This window comes from Spea bombifrons, chromosome 8 (assembly GCF_027358695.1).
Source record: "Spea bombifrons isolate aSpeBom1 chromosome 8, aSpeBom1.2.pri, whole genome shotgun sequence".
NCBI lineage: Eukaryota > Metazoa > Chordata > Amphibia > Anura > Pelobatidae > Spea > Spea bombifrons.
In genome coordinates this window covers 14,059,073-14,081,531 of record NC_071094.1, presented here as the reverse complement: position 1 = coordinate 14,081,531, position 22,459 = coordinate 14,059,073, and the positions used below count along the sequence as shown (strand labels likewise).

Genomic DNA, 22,459 nt, shown 5'->3' with positions numbered 1-22,459 from the left:
GGTTCTGGATCCAACCAGAGAGGTGCTTTTCAATCCCGCCGTTATGCGCCATCCTAGGGCTACTGAATGGGCCCCTTCTGAGCATATCGCTCTATATTTACAAAAAATGGCTATCACACCCTCTAGAAAAAGAGGTACGTAACAAATTCCGGGCAGAATGCCCTCGCCCGGTGATACCGGGGAAAGTGGGTATGACTCTGGAGTTTGACCCTAATGTGGTCACACTTCTTTCCCATAATAAAAGGGATTCCCACAAGGGATTGGAGCAGGGCCTTAAATCGGCTCAAGATAAACTTCTGGATATAGTCGGTCCCATTACACAAATCCTATCCCTGGCTGATAGAGCATTCTTAAATGATGCTGTCCTTGACCCAAAAATTATACGTGATTGGGCTTTTAGGGTCATATCCCTGTTGGGCAATGCTAATGTGGCTCTCTCAACAGAGTGCTGAAAGGCAGCTTTATTTCGGATGGATGCACGTCTGGCTGAGCTGGGCTCTAAAAAATTGGGTCTTACAGCTAATGGCTTACTATTTGGCGACTCTTTTGTCAAAGAGCTGAATCGCCACGTTTCGGTGTTGACCTCATGGTCTAAAGCCAAAACGTCCATGAGGAAAGTGTTCCAGAAGGACACACGTTTTTTATCCAGGGCTGGACGATCTCTTCTGAGGGTCAATTCCATCTGCTTCATCTGGAAGGTCGTTTATCTTTGGTTGCTTGGACGGTATCGGGGAATCTTCAATTGTCTCGGGACTATCGCAAGAAGCTCAAGCTCTACTCCGAGCTTCCTGGGCACCTGGTACTCACAAATCCTATTGGGCTGCTTGGAAAGCCTGGTCCTCTTGGTGTGTGGGACAACAGGTTGATCCTCATACAGCCCTGTGAATTATTTATTAAATTTCTTAGCGGAATTGTTTTCCTTAGGTAAAGCATACCGTTCTATTAATGTTTTCCATTACGCTATTTCCAGTGCTCATGTTGGTTCTAAAGAAGGGCCTATTGGCAAGGACCCTTTAGTTTGTAGACTGCTTAAAGGCAGTCGTTTAAGTAGACCTCCCGTCATGACTCCTTTTGGGATGTCACTATAGTCTTAAATTTTTTATGCAGTTGGCCAGATAATGACTCTCTTTCATTAAGACAATTATCAGCTAAGCTTACCATGCTTTTATGTCTTCTTTTGTTTTGCAGAGTTGCAGATGTTTGTGCTTTAGAAGCTGATGCCATTGTTTTTTCTCCAGAAAGTGTTGAATTTCATCTGAGAAAACGTACTAAAACCTTTTCTTCCTCCATTTCTTACCCGTGTCTGGCTTCCGATCCTAAGATTTGCATTGCCAGATGTCTTCGTACTTACTTGACGGTTACAGCTATTCATTGTCCTTCGACTAGCTCTCAACGCCTTCAATCTCACGCAAAACCTTTTCACCCGGTCTCTACTCCTACTTTAGCTAGATGGATTAGATGGCTCTTGTCTTTAGCAGGTATAGATAGGCATTTTGGTGCCCATTCTGTTAGAGGCGCGGCAGCTTCTACCGCTTTTATTTCAGGTGGTTCTTTAACGGATATATTGATATATATATATATATAAATATATAATAAAAACTCAAAAATAAAAACAATGTCACAGCAAATGATAGAAACCAAACACCTTCCCAAGGAAAATATATAACCTAAGGGAGGGAAATATTCGCCTCCTGTCTTTATTAAAATTCCAAATATTCGGTCATCATGTCTAGAATAATTGTGTAATTTTATGGCAAGACAGGAGGCTCATATTTGCAATTTTAACATCTAGACACTAAAGACAGAACAGCCGACGCCAACGGTTTGAAATAAAACTCACGAAAAGTCGAAGCTTGAAGATATGTCATATATTTTTGCTGTCACAAATTTGATTCTTTTTCAGTATAAAATCCTCTTCATATGGATCTTCTGGTGCGGTTTCCTCATTGTTGGATAAAGTGTGCTCCGTTGGCAACTTCTGTGTTCGGTCCTTCTTCGTGTTGGCAGACTGCAGAAAGAGGAAGTTGGGGGGGCTTCTGTCAGCTATATCATATGTTTCTGTTTCGTGATTGGTTCACTGTTTGTTTCTATTTTTATCCTTTGCTGATATGGTGAGAAGTAAAGGAAGAGTCCATCGTCGCCAGTTGAATTTCACCCTCTGGTAGAGATGTATTTTTAAGTATTTGTATTAATGCTTGGCTATCACGCAAGTGACTCCTGGTGTTCTGGATCGCATCTTGTTGATGGTAATCTATCCATTTACCCAATGGCTCAAGAAGTCCACCTTTTGCGGATACTATGGGTCGGCCTGGTGGCTTATGTGCATTCTTGTGGAGTTTTGGTAACGTATACAGTACTGGAATGCGTGGAAACTCTTGAATCAGAAAATTGGCTTCATCTGGAGTCAAATAACCAGCTTCTTGCCCTCACTGAATCACTATTTTAATCATAGCTGAAAATTTCAGCTATGAAGCTTTCAGTTTAGGGTTAATTTAGGGGCAGTTGTGGTTGATGGGGTGTTTTGGGTTAATTTAGGGGCGGTTATAGTTAATGGGGTGTTTAGGGTTAATTTAGGGGCAGTTGTGGTTGATGGGGTGTTTAGGGTTAATTTAGGGGCAGTTGTGGTTGATGGGGTCTTCAGGATTAATTTAGGGGCAGTTATGGTTAATGAGGTCTTCTCTTCAGGGTTAATTTAATTAAAGTTAACTTAAGGTGCAGTTAGAGGTAAAGGGGGGCAAACTGAGGGGAATCTAAATCCTGGGGGCACTGAAGATTAACCCTGTATTTATTTATAAAAGTATTGTGTCTGTGAACGAGTCTGCAAATATATGAGTGCAGGAAGCTGATGGGGTTACATATGCATATTGTGGTGCAATATATGTTACTATAGCTGTAATACGTGGTAATAATGGGTATACGGCATACCTGGGGAAGATGGAGTGACGTATCTGGGGGTATAAGGCATATGTGGGGAGCGGAGTGGCATATCTGGGGGTATGTGGCATATCTGGGGGTATGTGGCATATCTGGGAGGCAGTGTGGCAAGCCTGGGCTCAAATGTGCATAACTGGGGGGGGGCAGGTTGGGAAATAAAAACATTTTTATCAAAGTTTTTTTATTCTGCTGTTTGTTTTTTACATCCTACGTTACTTTATTAAATTATTTTAAATAAATGAAAGATTTACATTTTTATTTCAATTTATTTCAATTAATCGAAAAAATAATCGGCCAACTAATCGATTATGAAAATAATAGTTAGTTGCAGCCCTAGTCCATTACAAATAAATACAAATAAAAATCCAGATTGTAATTCAAGAAAAGAGAAAAATACCAAGAGTGTTAAATACTTTTGCAAGGCACTGTACCAAATGAAGCAGCTTTAATATTCATAAAGTTCATGCTCAAACAAAACAAATTTAAATCCAGACAGGACTAATACACATTATGGACACAGCTATAGTAACATATATTGCACCACAATATGCATATGTAACACCATCAGCTTCCTGGACACAAGAATCAAAATGCTTAAAACAATATCATTGAAATGTTCTTATACTGAAAACCAATGGAGAGGTTTATTTATTAGACATATTTTTTCTTGGTAATACAAAAACATGCTTTTATAGTAACCCAGCCTTTTAACATGGGATATAATACACTCTAATTCATAGCACATACATAATTCTTTCCTATAACTGATTCTTTCCTATTCATTGTACCATAGTGCATGTGGCCACAGCTCTATATACTATACACTATATATTTTATCATTTTATCAGGCTTACTAACACATTGATACATAACACATTTACCTTTCATCCTATATGCATATTCACTACAATGATATTAACATTTTATGAAATTCAGTGTTACCTGTGAGGTAGGGCTTCTCAGAGGTTATACTACTTAGACCTTCAGGATATATGTTAAAAGGATGACGAGCCATATTCTTGAACATAATCTGTTATCACAGAAAAAAAGAAACTTTTAAGAATGATTTTTAGTCTGTTTCAATACCTGTACTTTTACTGTTTCACAGAGAAAAGTGGTTTAGGTTAATCGCACAGAACTTTTACAGTAGAGGCTATACTGTGGAAACACAGGGACCATTTCTCCTACTCCAAGGCTGGCCCAAATTCTGGTCCAACCAGCCCACTCATGAAGGTGAGATCACAGTGGGGTCAAAAAACACTGCTTGACCTCATGGCAATAGTGTGGCCCAAGGTGCAAGCAACTAAAAGGAAAGGTTAGCGCTGGGCTAAGAACCACAGTAACATTTGTATTAAGTACAATTTATATAATATAATACCGTATTGGCCCGAATATATATTCGGGGTTTAGTGTAATTCGTATCGCCCAACGCCCAGAACGTGCAGTTTCGGGCGCCGGGCAGGTGTTTTTTTATCTTTTTCTTTTAGCCCTGCTTCGGGCAAGCAGCAGGGTTAGGATCCAGATCCCCCGCACTGCTGTAGGGGGCCTGGATCCTCCTCTTTGGCAGCCAGTGGACGTCTGCGCGATGTGTGCCGACACTTCCGCCGGGCCTCTATGGCGAAGTGCAGGCGTGACATAACCTTCCAGTGCTCCACCATAGAATCCCCTGCGGAGGTTGTCTATGCGCATCCCGCAGACGTTCACCAGCTGCCAGAGAGGAGGATTCCCCCCAGCGCTGCAGGAGACCTGCATCCTCCTCTCTGGCAGCCGGTGAACGTCTGTGCGATACGCGCAGACAACCTCCACGTCACAGGGCCAGGCTAATATTTTCCTGTGAAGTTTAGCCGGGTCACGGAACACTTTTGTGTCCGGTTCCTGATACCGTGACCCGGTAAGATTTTATAAGGTGTTTTATTTTATAACCGGCCCAGAGACTGAATGTAGCTGCAGCTCCAGCCCTTCAAAGGAACAATCCTGTAACCTGGCTGGAGCTCTTAATCGGCTAGCACAGCCCTGTTTGCCCTGATGGCAGCCTCACTACAGGGGGATAAGACGGATAGGGGAAACCCATTGTATCCCTTAATCCCCTCCCCCAGATACATTGCCTGTGTACTGATGGGATTTGTGATGAGATGTGAGCTGATGGGATTGAGAGTTGGGTTCGGTGCACATTGAGAACAAGAATGTTAATAGAATTAAGGATCTATATAAGTTCTGTGATTTTAATAAAAGTTGTTCTTGTTTTACTACGAATGGTGGCCTGACTGTTCCTTGGATAGCAGGAGCTATCTGTATGAGGGTAGTGACTGATTCCTCAGCCCTCCAACAGTGGTACCCAGCCTTGGGTACAGTGACCCTGTTACACTTCTCTACTCTCTATCATAGAAGCCCCAACGGAAGTGGCGAGCAGCGGCAGAGGTTGTCTACGTGCATTGCACAGACGTCCACCGGCTGCCCCTGCTAGACACCAGGGAGTCTGGGGATGCATTGGTAAATCGGGGGGGCAGAGTGTCATATCTAGGGGGCAGAGTGGCATATCAGGGGCATAAAGCATATCAGGAGGGCAGAGTGGCATATCAGGGGAGCAGAGTGGCATATTTAAGGGCAGAGTGGCATATCGAGGGCATAAAGCATATCGGGGGGGCATAGTGGCATATCAGGGGGCAGAGTGGCATAGCCCTATATATGTAGAACAGAAGTAATCCAGTGAGTGCCTATGATGAAAAACAGAACAGGGTATCGACAAATGTGGAAAAATGTAAACAGGACGGGAGGCGGAGAAAACAGAAAAGGTAGAGGGGGTAGTAAGGAGCTTGATGTTTACTCAAAATCCTTAAGTTTTCAATTCAAAGATCCAGTACATTTCTTTGCACCCAGATTCCTACACATGATCTCCACCTCTCCTTTTTTATTGTTCCAAGAAGTTTTTTTGAAAGCCTGTGTATCCCCTTCTAATGTTTCCTATGTGCTCACCAATCTGCACCTTTAATTCCTTCATAGTTCTTCACACATACTGATGATCGCATGTACAGGATAGTAAATATATTATGCTGTCAATGGGGTACTATGTCCCCTTCAGCATACCAAGATATTTTGGAAACTGCTTCCAATCTTGTAGGAACCGTTTGGGGAAGGGCATTTTCTATTCCAACATGACTGTGCTCCAGGGTAGAAAGCAAGGTCCATAAAGACATGGTTGGACGAGTTTGGTGTGTAAGAACTTGACTGGCTCACACAGAGCCCTGCCCTTGACCCTATCAAACACCTTTTGGATGAACTGGAACGGAGATTGCGAGCCAGGATCAGTGCCTGACCTCACAAATATTGTGGAAAGCCTTCCCAGAAGAGTATAAGCTGAAACCAGGGGACCAACTACACATTAATAGCTATGTATTTAGAATTCAATACCATAAAAGTCCCTGTTGGTGTAATGGCCAGGTGTCCTAATAATTTTGTCCATATATTGTATCTGTCTAATGCAAGAATTTGCTTTGGATATCCCTTTTCCAAAAACGTTTTTTAGAAGTTGAGATTTTGCTTCATACTTCTGTATGTCTGTTGCGTCTGATCCGTTGGAACTGGCCTTTTGGCATGTTAGGGAGCCATGATGAAAAATGGCAATTGTCCAATACAATAATTGACATTGACCTGTTTAAAAAAGTTTTGGTTAACTACTTCCGGGGGCGGCCCGGCCAAGATGGTCACTTGCTACTGAGGCTCTCCCACAACCGGCGACATCATCTACCGGGGCTCAGTGCCTCAACTCAGTGGGGCCATCGAGGCGGTGTGGGAGAGTCTGGGGGTCGCTGCAATACCTTTTGCGGCCCCCCATCTAGGATCCCCGGGGTCCTGCGCGGAGCAGTGCGAAGACTTCGGCCATCACCGGGTGGTTCTTGGCAGATCCCCGACTGTCTCTGTGTGCCTCTCACTTACCTCCTCTAGGTGTCGGACGGCTGTGCTGTGGTTCCGGAGGGCTGCCTGGTCCAGAGAGTGCTCAACGGGGGTTCCTGTTCCCTGCCTTGCTCCAGATGGTGTGGGTAAGTGGCAAGCTTGAAGCGGATGTAGCGTAGTGAGTGAAGCTTCCACTATCCTGACGTCTTCTAGGAGCTATTGGCAGCTACTAATAAAGTTATTTATTTTTATTTTATTTATTTTATTTTATTTATTTATTTTATTTTTACCAGCTCTGTCAGTTTTACCTTCAGCTTCCGTAATATTTTGTATGCTGGCTGTGTCTGCCATATACTCTCCAGCGGATACGGCCATCTTGTGGGCGCTTTCCAGTTTTACCTTCAGCTTATTTACTCTACTACAATTTTGTGTGCTGGAAGTGTCTGCCATATGCTCATCAGCGATTACTACAGTCTAGTAGACGCTTTTTCCGGTTGCTCCAGCATAATTGCTTCTTCCACGGTTAGCTGTCAAGGCTTCCTCCTGTCTTTTCATCCATCTCTTAAGCATCATGCCTCGTTAGGCTGAGACTACCCTGACTATCCGCTGATTTCATAGTACTCCCTATAAGCCGAGTTGTCCCGCATCTGCGTCTTTATTGCGGAATGGATAAATTTAGCGCTATGCCTCAAAGAAAAAACACTGGTAAGGCCACTCAAAAATTGTGCCCTCTGCTGGACTGTAGATTCCAGGAACTCTCTTCCAAGATAGATTCTACCTTGCCCCAAATCTCGGCCAATTCAGCTAAACTTGTTACACTGGAGCAAAGGATTAGTGATACCGATGATGCCTTACTCCAAACACAGGAAACTACAACGCAAAATTCGCTGACCATTCAAACTCTGCTGGACAGGATTGAGGATCTGGAAAATCGCAGTCATAGGAACAATTTACGCCTCATTAATATTCCAGAATCTATTAAACCTCATCAACTTCTCAGCACTCTTCAGGACTGACTGACAACTTCTTTGAATATCCTGTATTCCGCGGAAAAACCTCTCATAATTGAGAGAGCGCACAGGAAGGGTTCAGAGAGGAAAGACGCTCATGCTAAACCTAGGCCGGTGATTATACCTCTTTTGAATTTTCTTGACAAAGCATTCTCTCGGAAGACAGAAAATGTCCTGATTTGCTGCATGACTCTCACACAATTCTCATCTTTCAAGACTTTTCAGCATAAGTTGCGTCCAAGCATAGGGAGTTTACTCCTCTATGTAGACAGCTTTATGAGGCAAAGGTGAAGTTCAGCCTGTTATATCCTGCAAAACTACGTATTGTCTATGATGGTCATACCCACGTCTTTACTACACCAGTGGATGCTTTCTAACATCTCTGCAGATTCCTAGTGACTCATGAACATTGGTTTGTGGGCTTGGGAACGCTTGACTGTTGGCATTGTCCACACTGCTGTTTACTTGGCATGGGGAGGTGACAGCGAGATGGATGATGTTTAACGCTTTTCTTTTTCTTCCTCGGCGGGGGGCGGGTCCGGTGACCGAATGTCTCCTCTGGAGACACACATGTTTTGAGGTTATATATATGTTTGGTTTATGGTTTTTGTTATTTTTTTCTTTTTTTGTTATTTTTGTAGGGGTAATGGTCAGTACATGCTTCATGTCAGTACTTCCCTTGCACTTTATCCTCGTCGTTTGGTATCCCTCCAGGCAATGGGACATGGGGGGGCTCCCGATTATTGTTTTATTTTTTCAGTTACTACCCTTTTGCTCTATGGGATGGCTGATGTCCTGCGCAACCCTGATACAGGGCATAATACCGTCCTGCTACCTTGTGGCTTAAGATTCTGCTCGTGGAATGTTAATGCACAAAACAAAGAAATAAAGTACTGCGCAAAATTTACAAACGACACCACAATATGTGCGGAAATTAAATAATACTTAAATTCATTAAAATGGATTCTTCAATAGGTTCCTCTGTTGAGAAGCCCATAGAGCCCCTTCTGGGGAATGGAGTTTCTTCTTTGTACCGATGTACCAGAAAAGACCGGAGGAGAAAGAGTTAAAAAAGTAGTAGCTTTAATATAAATAAAAAAATATAGTATCTTACATATAAGAACACTTTGACATTCCCGTAGGAAGGACCGGAATAATGCTGTGTTATAGCAGGAACAGCTTGGTTCTCTCAGGATTCCTCTGTGTCCACTTCCTCAATGGGCGTATTCAGCACAACGCGTTTCACCAATCGGCTTCCTCAGGTGCATAGTCTCTCCACCTCCAGTCTTCCCATTTATAGAGCCATTAACCTCTTCTCTACCAATTACTTGATTAATTGAGTCCATTAACCCCTTCTTTACAAAATCACTCAATTACCATAAAAATATAGTTAATAGATAAAACACATAAAAACACATAAAAAATACCAGTGTTCTAAATGAGGTAATCACATATGAAATAGCCACAAATATATCATACAGATCTTTTGACGCAAATAATTACATATGTTCATAAAGTGCTGTAGTAACTCCCAGAACAAGTGGAAGGGGTGGGCAGAGGCCAGCAGCGCTCTGCCTCAAAGCCAGCAGTTCAGCTGGGGGATCTGGCTGGGACAAGCAGGCGAGGTCTCGGTCAGTTTCTGGGCCATATTGCGGGGAATAGGGCAAAGTGTCTGGGGTGGGGGAAGAGAGTGGGCAGAGGCCAGTTGCGCTCTGCTCGGATGTTTGTGCTTCTGGTGGGGGCACAATACTCACAGGATCCACTGGGGCACACTGCTGAGCACGGTCAAAGAGTTCTCGGTAGGCCTGCCCCAGGAACCATTCTTGGTAAACCAAATAATCGAAATCAGCCCACAAGTCGGGCAGGTAACAGGGCACATCTGCGAGAATCCCTTCCCTGAACTCCCAGATCTCCTCGCACCGATATTTCGATGGGCTCCCAAATTCTCGGTCCTCTTGTAGGCTTTCCATTATCAATCCGGGGCCGCCAAAGTCAACGCCCTCTGGCATGTAGTCATCCTTCAGCTCTGGACACCACTGCACAGCCTGCCAATAAAGGGCCCGTATCCACAATCCACAGTCATTTCTAGTGGAAGCAACTTCTCCAATTCAGCCACCCAGTCCTCTTAAGGCTGCTCTCCCAGGTACTGCATTCGCCAATCTAGTTGTAGCACGTACCATTCCTTGGAGGATGGGAGGACTATTCCCCGGACACCCTGGTCCACTCTGAGAGCCTCCATCCAGGCATTTATGTAACTTGCGACTCTGCTGTGCGCCAACATGTCCTGTAGTGCTGGAACCATCTTTGGCTTGCTGCTGGTATACTCGCTGGTACTCCGCTGGGACGTTTGCAAGGAGGATCCCACTGCTGCCACCAATGTAACGGGTTCACCAAGAGAGCTGTAGTAACTCCCAGAGATCACCCACATGTATCCTCCTCTTGTCTCTGGAATCACTTCCAGCACCAGCCAGCATGTGCACCTTGGAACCCTGCTATGTGTACCCAATAAGTAGACACACAACTACCTTGAATTGAGTACAGCAGGAATGAACAGTTTATTAATGTAAAACATAGACTCATATATCCACAGAACTGCATTAACATAAATTAACAGGTACATGTATTCAACCCAACCTTTAATCCCGTTTAGCTACTGAATATCCCCCTGGTAGCCATCCTGTTAATGGGATTAGTTTAACAATGGAGTTCCTGCCTGTTTGGCAGCCAGGCTGTACCTTGGGCCCCTGTATTACAGGTCATTCTGTCACAGTGGTTATTCGAGGTCATATCATTTCGTATACTGCTAAACGTGCCAAGGAAGGGCGGTTTAAGCCTTTTATGAGGAGGTGAGCTCAAGACTGGATCGGGGTGAATCGCTGGATGTCATATATCTTGATTTTTCCATAGTATTTGATACGGTGCCACATAAAAGGCTGGTACATAAAATGAGAATGCTTGGGCTGGGGGAGGATGTGTGTATGTGGGTAAGTAACTGGCTCAGTGATAGGAGACAGAGGGTGGTTATTAATGGTACATACTAGTGGGGTACCACAGGGGTCAGTTTTGGGTCCTATTCTTTTTAATATATTTATTAATGACCTTGTAGAGGGATTGTATAGTAAAGTATCAATCTTTGCAGACGATACTAAGCTCTGTAACGTGGTTAACACAATAGAGGACAGTGCATGATTACAAATGGATCTGCATAGGTTGGAGGCTTGGACTGGGATGTGGCAGATGAGGTTCAACACAGATAAATGTAAGGTTATGCACATGGGGAAGAAAAATCCAGGCTGGGAATATGTATTAAATGGGAAAACACTGGGCAGGACTGACATGGAAAAGGACTTAGGAGTCTTGGTTAACAGTAAATTTACCTGTAGCGACCAGTGTCAGGCAGCTGCTGCTAAGGCAAATAAAATCATGGGGTGCATCAAAAGGGGCATAGATGCCCACGACAAGGAAATAATTCTACCACTGTACAAGTCACTAGTCAGACCACACATGGAATACTGTGTACAGTACTGGGCACCAGTGTACAAGAAAGATATAGTGGAGCTGGAGAGGGTTCAAAGACGGGCAACCAGAGTAATAAGGGGAATGGAAGGACTACAGTACCCAGAAAGATTATCACAATTAGGGTTATTTAGTTTGGAAAATAGACGGCTTAGGGGGGACTTAATAACTATGTATAAATATATAAGGGGCAGTACAGAGATCACACCCAGGACCTATTTATACCCAGGACTGTATCTATAACAAGGGGACATCCTCTACGGCTGGAGGAAAGAAGGTTTCTACACCAGCACAGACGGGGGTTCTTTACAGTAAGAGCGGTGAGACTGCCAGAGGAAGTGGTAATGGTAAACTCAATAAAAGAGTTTAAAAGGAGCCTGGACGTGTTTCCTGAAAGCAATAATATTACAAGTTATGGATATTACATTAATAGGGACAGAACGTTGATCCAGGGATTTATTCTGCGGCTCTCCCCAAATTGAGTCTGTCACAACATGATTTCTTAGGCGCTGATATCTCGACGTCTGAGGTTAAATCTGTTATATCTACTCTACATAATAAAAAGGCTCCAGGTCCTGATGGCTATTCAGCTGAATTTTACAAAATCCTGCAACCACATAGACAGACACTCTCACATTGCTTTACAATAGCATTTTGAGGGATGGTCCTGACATTAAAGGGCTAACGGGTGCCAGAATGATTTTGATTAACAAGCCGAATAAAGATCCGACACCAAAAGATTCCTATAGACCCATAACTTTATTAAATCAAGACGTGTAGATTTTGTCAAAAATTTTTGCTATGCGTCTGCAACGCATACTCCTTGACGTATTATGCACCCAACAATTGGGATTCTTGAGAGGGCAGCATTCCGTGAAATGGATCTGGTCTGCAATTGCGGCGACTTTGGCTGCTATGTCGCATCCATCCCATACTTTTGATACGCTATTAAGCCTAAATACGGAGAAAGCTTTTGACCAGGTGTCCTAGGCACATTTGTTTAGGATCATAAAATTTCAGTATTTTGGTCATACTTTTTTTACTTTGATTTGCCAGCTTTACTGCTTTACTACTGTTGTTTCCTCTAACGGGCTTCTTCACTCTAGTGATCTCCCGGGAATACCGATAGGCTCCGGTACTTTAAAAGTGTATGCATTTGCGACGGAACACTGCGGGACTGCCTCACACTAATGCCTGTGCTCAGTTTTACTGTGGCTCCCTAGTGGATGGTCCTGCTTCTCCTGAGCATTTTCTGTATATTTAAATACGTTCTCTGACCGCTGATTTAAAAAAAAAAAAAAAAAAAGGAAAACAAATAGAAAAGGAAATATATATTTATATATAATTATATATTTATATATGCTCCCATAGATCGGGGTTTTTTTTGTTGTTTACCAAACTGATGATGAAGACATTGTCATGAAAGACACCTTGAACGTGCACCCATACCCTCTCCATCACCCAGATGATATATTCCGCCTATAGTACCTGCCAAAAATCCCTCAGCCACTCCATCTACGGAAGAACCTATGCAATCAGTTTATCACGTGGTGTCAGGGTGTGAGGCAGAGAGAATCCTCGCCGCAGCAACTCACCTGAGTATCCGCCAATAGCGGGTACTAGCTCCCACGCCGCCACAACCTCCGTCCTCCAGGAATCAGCTCCGACAACTGTGTCTAGGCGCGCGCCCCCCCCCCTGCCTTTTCTAGCTTCCTGCAAGACGTAGCCTGGGAGCACACGTCAACGGCACCACGCAGGGAGGTGGGGCGACATCTAGCGGAGGATTTAAAAACTGGCACCAAGCTTCACTCAGTGCTCAGTTATTATTGTTCCATACAGAGCTATTTAGTTTGCGCTCCCTGATTCTGATTCCTAGTTTTGACCCTTGGCTTTGTACTTTGTTGATCCTGTCTTCTCCTAACCCGACCTTTGGCTTGCATTCAGACTTCGCTGCTCTCTCCCGCCCTGACCTTCGGACTGTTTCTGGTTTTGCCTTACCTTCTAAACCTTCCCTGCAGCTCCTTCTGCATTCTGGGTTCCTCACCTCGTTCCTATCAGCTTGAGACGTGGCCCATTATCTGAAGCTGAGAAAGCCCGTCGCACAAACAATAATATGTAACTCTACGCCAGTAAACCTGGGCACCTGATCCGTTCCTGTCCTCGATGTCCTCATGTTAATGGAGGTGAACCTGAACACACTGAAGTATGATTGAGTTCATCTCCTACGAGTGGCTCCTCTCACTTATCAGTATCCTTATTTCTGCAGTTGACCAATAATTCAACTTCCATCTCTGCCATCATCGACTCTGGGGCCAATAGTTGTTTTCTGGATCAGAACCTTGCCAAGCGACTTCATATACCTACACTTGCCAAGTCGACCCCTATACATATTTAGGTATCAGATGTCCTTTGTCCTCTGGTCCCATCTCAAGAGAACCGCAACCTCTCCAAGTTCTTCTGGAACAGTTGAGCTTTGACTCACCCCTCCATTTTTCCATTTATCCTCGGATTGCCATGGCTCACCACTAAACTAGAGAAATGCCAATTCGAATGATATCAAGTGAAATTTCTTTGGTTCATAATCACTCTGGGGAACATACAGATGGACCCAAAGAAAGTATCTGCAGTATTAGAATGGGCGGTGCCCTCACTGTGCAATGCTTTATAGGATTTGCGAATTACTACTGGAAGTTTATTCGAAATTGTTCTCACATCATTGCTCCCATAACCAAATTAACTCATCAATCTTCTCAATTTGTGTTCACTCCAGAGGCCCAGACAGCTTTCAAAACCCTGAAACAGAGCTTCACTACTGCCCCCATCATTTTAACCGGGAGCTTACTATTCCTGCAAACTCACACCCTCCGAGACCAACTACAACGTGGGGGACAAGGAACTATTGGCCATCAAACAGGCACTGGAGACATGGCATCATCTGTTAGAAGGGACTAAACATCCTGTAACCATAACTTCCAGCATCTCCATTCAGCCCAAAGATTGTGCCCCAGACAGCCTAGATGGGCACGATTTAACTTACATATCACATACTACAGACCCGTCATGATTCCCTTCTATCTGGACATGGGGGAAAAAGAAAACTACCGTATTTGCTCGATTATAAGACGAGGTTTTTTTCAGAGCAAATGCTCTGAAAAATACCCCTCGTCTTCTAATCGGGGTCGTCTTCTAATCAGACCTCAAATAGAGGTCTGATTAGGAGACTAAGATCCAGATCCCCCGCACCGCTGCAGGGGACCTGGATCCTCCTGTCGTCGCCCCCCCCCCCACACACACACACACTTACCGGTGCTTCCGGAGGTGAAGTTGGCAGCGGGGGTTTGTATGCGTCCGTCGCAAATACCTTCCCCGACTGTCAGATATCTCTGACAGCCGGGGAAGGTATTTGCGACGGACGCATACAAACCCCCGCTGCCAACTCCACCTCCTTCCGGCTGCCGCGGAATGAGACGTCAACCCGCTGCCCCGGCAATACAGCAGGAAATTGGAAGCACCGGTAAGTAAGTGTGTGTGTGTGTGTGTGTGTGTGTGTGTGTGTGTGTAGGGCATTTCTGGAATGCCTTATACCCCTATATGCCACTCTGGCACTTAGGGGGTTAAAAGGCATATTATGGGGCAGAGTGGCATATAGGGAGGTATAAGGCATTTCAGGAGGCAGAGTGGCGTTAAGGGGGCATTTAATAGAGCACTCTGCCTCCTGAAATGCCTTATACCTCCCTATATGCCACTCTGCCCCATAATATGCCTTTTAACCCCCTAAATGCCAGAGTGGCATATAGGGGTATAAGGCATTTCTGGAGGCAGAGTGCTCTATACAATGCCTTTTAACTCCCTTAATGCCACTCTGCCTCCTGGAATGCCTTATACCTCCCTATATGCCACTCTGCCCCATAATATGCATTTTAACCCCCTAAATGCCAGAATGGGATATAGGGGTATAAGGCATTTCTGGAGGCAGAGTGGCACATAGGGGGTCAAAAGGCATACCATGGGGCACAGTGGCATATAGAGGGTTAAAAGGCATATCATGGGCCACAGTGCCATATTGGTGTGGCAAGCCTGGGGGCAGATGTGCGTAACTGGGGGACAGGTTGGAAAATACAAGAAATAAAAACAAAAAAAAAATATTTTTCTCAATCATAGCTTTTATTAAAAAAAATTGTTTACATGAATTAACATTTACTGGTAAAACTTTTTTCCTTTAGGGTCGTCTTATATTCAGGCTTTTTCTTTTTTCCTAAGTTAATATTCAGATTTTGGGGGGTCGTCTTATAATCAGGGTCGTCTTATAATCGAGCAAATACGGTACATATCCTATTCAACATCACTTTTGGTGGCCTTCTTTGAACCAGGACGTGTCCGCTTTTGTTCGTTCATGTACCTCTTGGGCCAGGACTAAGACTATATGTATCAGACCAGTAGGGTTACTTTACCCTCTACCTAGTTCTTCCATTACCTGGTCTACGGCCCTGAGAAGCATTATACGATTATGGTGGTGGTAGATAGATTCACGAAAATGGCTCATTTCAGTATACACCTGAATACGGTGTTTCAGCTTCATGGACTACCCAAGACCATCACCTCTGATCGTGGAGAACAATTCACATCATGTTTTTGGAATACGTTTTGCTGTAATCTTCATATGGTTCCCAAACTGTCCACAGCTTTTCATTCACAGACCAATGGTCAGACGGAATGTTTAAATCAGATTTTGGAACACTACCTAAGATGCTATACCACCTACCTACAAAGTGATTGGCTCAAGTCCCCCCCCTCCACTGAATTTACCTACAATAACCAGAAACAACGTTCTATACAAATGTATTTGCTAAGTATGGATACCATCCACAGACTTGACTGTTCCTGAAATTGCTGACTGGATCACTGGGTTGGTAAGGCAGTTTCAGACCTTGAGACGAAATTTGATAGTGGCCCAAAAGAACTACAATCTATACGCAGATCGTCACCCCTCTACTCCACCTAAATATCGATGTGGTGACAAGGTCTGGTTATCAACGAGCAAACGAACTTGGGACCACATACATTGGTCCCTATAGCATTACAAAGGTCATCAACCCAGTAACGGTCCAGTTGAAATTACTTGTTGACTTCACCCAGTTTTTCATGTTTCTTTGCTGAAACCAAACGTGTTGCAAACCTCTTCCCTAATCGATTTCCTCCTCCACCTGCTTCAGTTGTTATTGATGGTAGAAGGATACATGGTACAAAAAGTTGTTGATTGCAGAATTTGCTGACATCGCCTAGAATATCTCATACAATGGAAAGGTTACAGCCCAGAAGAACGTTCCTGGGAACCAGCTGATCAAGTACATGCTCCTGCATGCATACAGACCTTTCACAGACTCCATCCTCTCAAACCAGTTCAACGCCTCCGGAGGTCATGTGTTGCGGGGGGCCTGTAAATCCCTCGAGCAGTAGGGACTCCTCACCTGCATCCTCCTCTTCTCTTCCATCTCAGTGGTGTGAGGCAGCCGCACCAAGTTTGGGTACCAAGTTTGCGCCAAACTATGCACATTTATATATGGGCGATTGTGAGAATTGCCACATTTGGAACAATCCATTTGGCGCAAACTTGGTCCTATGGTGGAGATATATAGATGATATATTAGTTATTTGGAAGGGGGATCACACACAATTGGAAGCTTTCACTATTAATTCGAATCACAATAATTTTCATCTTGTATTCAATACATTTTTTTTTCTATAAATTTTTTCTCATTTAGGTTCTCACGTTGTCACTAGTTACGTACTTGAAACCGACCAAAGGCAATGTGTACATTGACCAATCAAGTTGCCATCACCCAAATTGGTTGAAGGGTATACACAAAGGGGAATTAACTAGAGTCCGTAGAAACTGCTCTGGCTCCAAATAATTTAATAGTCAGGCTTTTATCATGAAAAAGAAATTGCTTGAATGTTTTTTTTTTTAAGAAATGGAATTAAATCTCACAAGTGGGTACTATAAAAAGAGACAAAGTATTGGATCGATTTAAAGATAATAAAAACGAGACAACTAAAAGTTTTGTGCATTTGTTACACAAGCATTCGGAATTAAAAAAAGTGTTTAAAAAATATTGGCCCTTTCTGTGAGGTATTAAAAGTTATTCTACATATTAAACCAAAGATTATTTTGTAATACAAGCAATATATTAGCCCCAAGTATGCTAGTGGATAAAAAGGCAAATTCCAACAAAGATTGTGGAGTTTTTAAATGCCACACTTGTAACAATTGCACACATAATCCAAAAAAGTCCTTTAAAGGAGCTACTATAGGAAAAGTATTTAAAATTAAGTCAAGGATAACTTGTGAAACTAAAAGTGTCTTCTATATATTGCAATGTGGATGCAAGAAACAATATATTGGGAGAACTAGAAATCTGTGTAATAGAATAAGGGAACATATATACAATATTAAAATAAAGTCTTTTAAATATCCAGTGCCCGTACATTGTACAGTATTTGCTTGATTATAAAACAACTGATTAAAAGACGACCCGCCCAAAATTTTAATATTAATTTAGAAAAAAAAAGAAAAAGCCTGAATATATATATATACTCTAGGGGAAAAAAGTTTTACTAATAAAAATTAATTCACATGTAAACTCTTTTTTCATATTTAATAAAAACTGTGATTGAGAAAAATCCATTTCTTGTTTTTATTTCCTTTTATTTGTCAACCTGCCCTCCAGTTATGCACATCTGCCCCCCCCGGCTTGACACTCTGCCCCCAGATATGCCTTATACCCTCCTTTATGCCACTCTACCCCCCAGATATGCCTTATACCCCCTATATGCCGCTCTGCCCCCCAGATATGCCTTATACCTGCTATATGCCACTCTGCCCCCCAAACCTACCAATACATCCCTAGATGTGCTTCAGACTCCCTGGTGTGTAGTGGGGACAACTGGGGTACCTCTGCACGATGCCCGTAGACAACCTCTGCTGCTACCCAGCACTTCCACCGGGGCTTCTATGACTGAGCTCTGGAAGGTCATGACACACTGGCTCTCCGTCATAGACGCCCCAGTGAAAGTGCCTGGTAGCAGCGGAGGTTGTCTGGCTTCCAGAGAGGAGGATCTAGGTCCCCTGCAGCACTGCAGGAGATCGTCCTCTCTGCCAGCCGGTGAACGTCTGCGCGATGCACGTAGACAACGCTGCTACCCGGTACGTCCGCTGGGGCTTAGTACAAATTTTTTTTAAAAAAAATATGGTTACATGTAAAAATAATTCCCCACTGTCACCAAAAAAGTTCAAATATAAGTGAATCTCAACTGTCCTGATTGCCTGAGAGTTCAGAAGCCTCCCCTGATAGGCCCTCCTTCACACCAACTCAGTGTAAGCTGCACCCAGCACCAGGTATGTGTGTGTGACTGTGTGTATGTGAATGTGTTTGTCTGTTTGTGTGGCTGTGTTTTTCTGTTTGTGTGACTGTGTGTGTAATGTCTGGTAATCGAGGAGTTAATTCTCTTAATCTGCTCATGTCTGTAATGATTGTATGTATTAAATCTAAAATCAACATGGTTTGCAAGGCCTCCTAATTATTAATACATAATAGTATATGTGAATCCGAGTGTATGTGAGATATATATAATATAAAATGTATTTTATGTGTATGTGAAAGTGTGTATATGAGGCGCTTCATAGTGTTTCCCTGAATGGCAGAAATAAAATGTGGTCACCCTAGTTTGTTAGTTATAATAAGCTATCTATATTCCATGTCAGAAGGTAAAAGCTTGTTTTTAACTGGAATAAATTAGAAGAAAACAACATGAAATTATAACTAAAATAGTTTAAAATTGAGAAATGTATAGTCCTATTAAGACATGTGTCATAAGCACATTTTCCTTATCTAATTTTACAAAAAAAATCATAGTACATAGCTATGCAAATTCAATCATACCTGAATCTGGTCGCCAACTTCTCCCCTCAGTACTGGTCCCAGTATTCCTCCTTCTAGTAGTTCCATTGGCTTGACATGGTGAAATTGTGAGTCTGTAAACTCTCTATAAACAGCTTTTGTGTAAAGCGAACTGCATAAAATAAAATGATCGAAGTCAATTAAAGTATTTAAATATTTTTCATTTGGAATTTCTTTCCATAGGAAAACTAACACTAAATCATGCCTCTCAATTGTCCTGCTTTACTTGGGACAGACCCACTTTTACCACTCTATACCTCTGTCCCGCTTGTCTGGTACAGCTTGGTACAAAATGATTACATTTAATTCTCCAGTGTCTGAGATACCAGAGAATGCATACTGCACATGTGCAAAATTGTGCACATGCACAGTAGTGCTGCCATTTTGAGTAACACACTACCTTCCAAGCTCAACTCTGGTGTCCTGATTCTCTGGGGGTAGAAGTTGGGAGGTATGCTATATGTTGAGATTTTATTATTTAATAATATATTGTAGAATCAATTATCATGTATCAAGTTCAAAATTAACTAGCAGATACATGTCATGTATTACTTCAATGATAAAAACCACATGACCTCAAGTGTACTGTAAAGTATAATTATGACAAGTTTGAAGACTAGGCAGTTCAATTGCAGATGATATTTTCATATAGTTTTGATGTTTGCTTGATTACTCCTGCATTTGAACATGGATCCCTAGAGATCTGCTATTTAACGCTGCGTGGAATACATATGACGCTGGTAGGCTTGAAGTTGGAGAATTAAAACTATATTGTTTGCTACAAAGTGCTTAAGCGTTTTTTTTTTAGCCATTCGGACAAGATGGAGTTTTTCCAAGCTACCAGCAGGGGAAAACAGGGTTTTCCAGCATATGACAGTCTAACAGCCTACATACAGAAAGCTAGGACAATCCATAAGTAGGCGGGTTAAGCAGGCTGGTTAAAAAGACTAACTCAAGCAGATTTTAGTTAGTTAATTTTAGAACTGTTCTGAAGAGGCTAACCTAAGTAGATTCAGCCGTGTGTGTGCATGAAGTTATCAGTTATCAATGTCTGCATCCGGTCCTGTTACCTTATTTTCATGAGTGCCCAGAAACTTATGAGTATATTAATATCACAATTTTTATACAATATTTATTAGGAAACCACCGACATATAGGGATAATATGTCGGTGGTTTTTCTACTATATTTGTTGTAATACTGTGTTAATTTCTACACTGCAAGTGTCTAAGCTAATCATTTTTGCTGTTTCAGCTACAACATGTTTAATGTATTGTTGTTTATTAAACATTAATATCTTTGCTAGTATTCAGGTGTAGATTTTAATTTGTGTATTTGTTGCACAAATATCTCTTCCAAAATACTTTGTGCTTCTGTAACTAGCTGCTCAAAAGCCATCATAAATGGTTTCACTGTAACAAATCTGTTTGCTTTTGGGTGATTGCAAATGCCTTTGGTTCCAGTAGCTCCGCTTGTGTGTTATACAATATATTCTTACTGTGCTTTTAGTTTTTGTAATAACAAAAGTAAAAATAGTCAGCAATACATCTTGTCAACTTTACAACTTAATAAAGAGAGAAAAGAGATAGAAGGGAGAGAGGAACATATAGAACAATTCCACATATGTATCGACTTTGATTATCAACAGATCATACAGAATTATGTGAAACAAAATTCCAATAAAAGGTTCAAATAGTTCTGATATAAGGTTCTGATACAAAGATCTGATATCCACGGATCAGCCATAACATTATGACCACTGACAGGTGAAGTGAATAACACTGATAATTTTGTTATAGCACCTGGCAGCAGGCAGGATATATTAGACAGCAAGTGAACATTTTGTCCTCAAAGTTGATGTGAGAAGCAGGAAAAATGAGCAAGTGTAAGGATCTCAGTGACTTCAACAAGGGCTACATTGTAATGGCATCTCCAAAACTACAGCTCTTGTGGGGTGTTCCTGGTCTGCAGTGGTCAGTACCTATCAAAAGTAGTCCAAGGAAGGAAAAGTGGTGAACCAAATGACAGGATCATGGGCAGCCAAGGCTCATTGATGCCCTTGGGGTGCAAAGGCTGGCCCATGTGGTTAACTCCAACAGACAAGATAATGTAGCTTAAATTGCTGAAAAGGTTAATGCTGGTTCTGATACAAAGGTGTCAGAACACACAGTGCATCACAGTTTATTGCATATGGGGCTGCCTAGCTGCCTACAGTCAGGGTGCCCATGCTGACCCCTGTCCACTGCCAAAAGCGCCTACAACGGGCACGTGAGAATAAAACTGGACGAAGAAGGTGGCCTGGTCTTATGAATCATGTTTTCTTTTACATCACATGGATGCCCTGGTGGGTGCACTACGCTTACATGGAGAACACATGGCACCATGATGCACTATGGGAGGAGACAGCATGATGCTATGGGCAATGTTCTGCTGGGAAAACCTGCAACTCATGTGGATGTTAGTTTGACACGTGCCACCTACCTAAGCATTGTTGCAGACCATGTACACTGTTTAATGGACATGGTATTCCCTGATGGCATTGGCCTTTTTCAGCAGGATAATGCATCCTGCCACAAAGCAAGAATGGTTTGAGGAACACAACAACAAGTTCAAGGTGTTGACTTGACCCCCAAACTCCTCAGATCTCAATCCAATCGACCATTTGTAGGATGTGCTGAACAAACAAGTCCAATCCATAGAGGCCTCAACTTGCAATTTACAGAACTTAAAGGATCTGCTGTTAACATCTTGGTGCCAGAGCTGTTTTGGTGGCAAAAAAGGGGACCTACACAATATTAGGCAGGTGGTCATAATGTTATGCTTGATCAGTGTGTAATCTTAATACAAAATTCCAATGCTGATTCTAATACAAAATTTCACTACAAGGTTCCATCACTTCCAATTTTACAATTTACGTCATATTCCAAACTCAAGGTGTGTAAAAACTGCATTACACACTTCTACAGAGTGAAAAAATTCCACCATAACACGTAGTGAGATAAGGAGTGTTATAAATTAAGTTAAATATTTTATGATTAGAGCATGTGTATTTATTTTGATATTTAGAAAAGACAAATTCAGATATTGATGGGGCTAGTCAGGGCCGGACTGGCCCACCGGGATACCGGGAAATTTCCCGATGGGCCGCTCG

General features: G+C 42.6%; 1 protein-coding gene across 1 annotated transcript in view; it reads right to left on the bottom strand.

Annotated features, from left to right (window-relative positions):
- The window catches only part of F8 (coagulation factor VIII), a 694,472-nt gene that overhangs the window by 467,901 nt on the left and 204,112 nt on the right, over positions 1–22,459 (bottom strand). Inside the window, exons 9-10 of the mRNA XM_053474021.1 lie at positions 19,292–19,421; positions 3,877–3,964 (exon numbers count right to left, since the gene is read on the bottom strand). Of these exons, the coding sequence (XP_053329996.1) occupies positions 3,877–3,964; positions 19,292–19,421 (218 nt within the window). The remainder of the gene's footprint in view (positions 1–3,876; positions 3,965–19,291; positions 19,422–22,459) is intronic.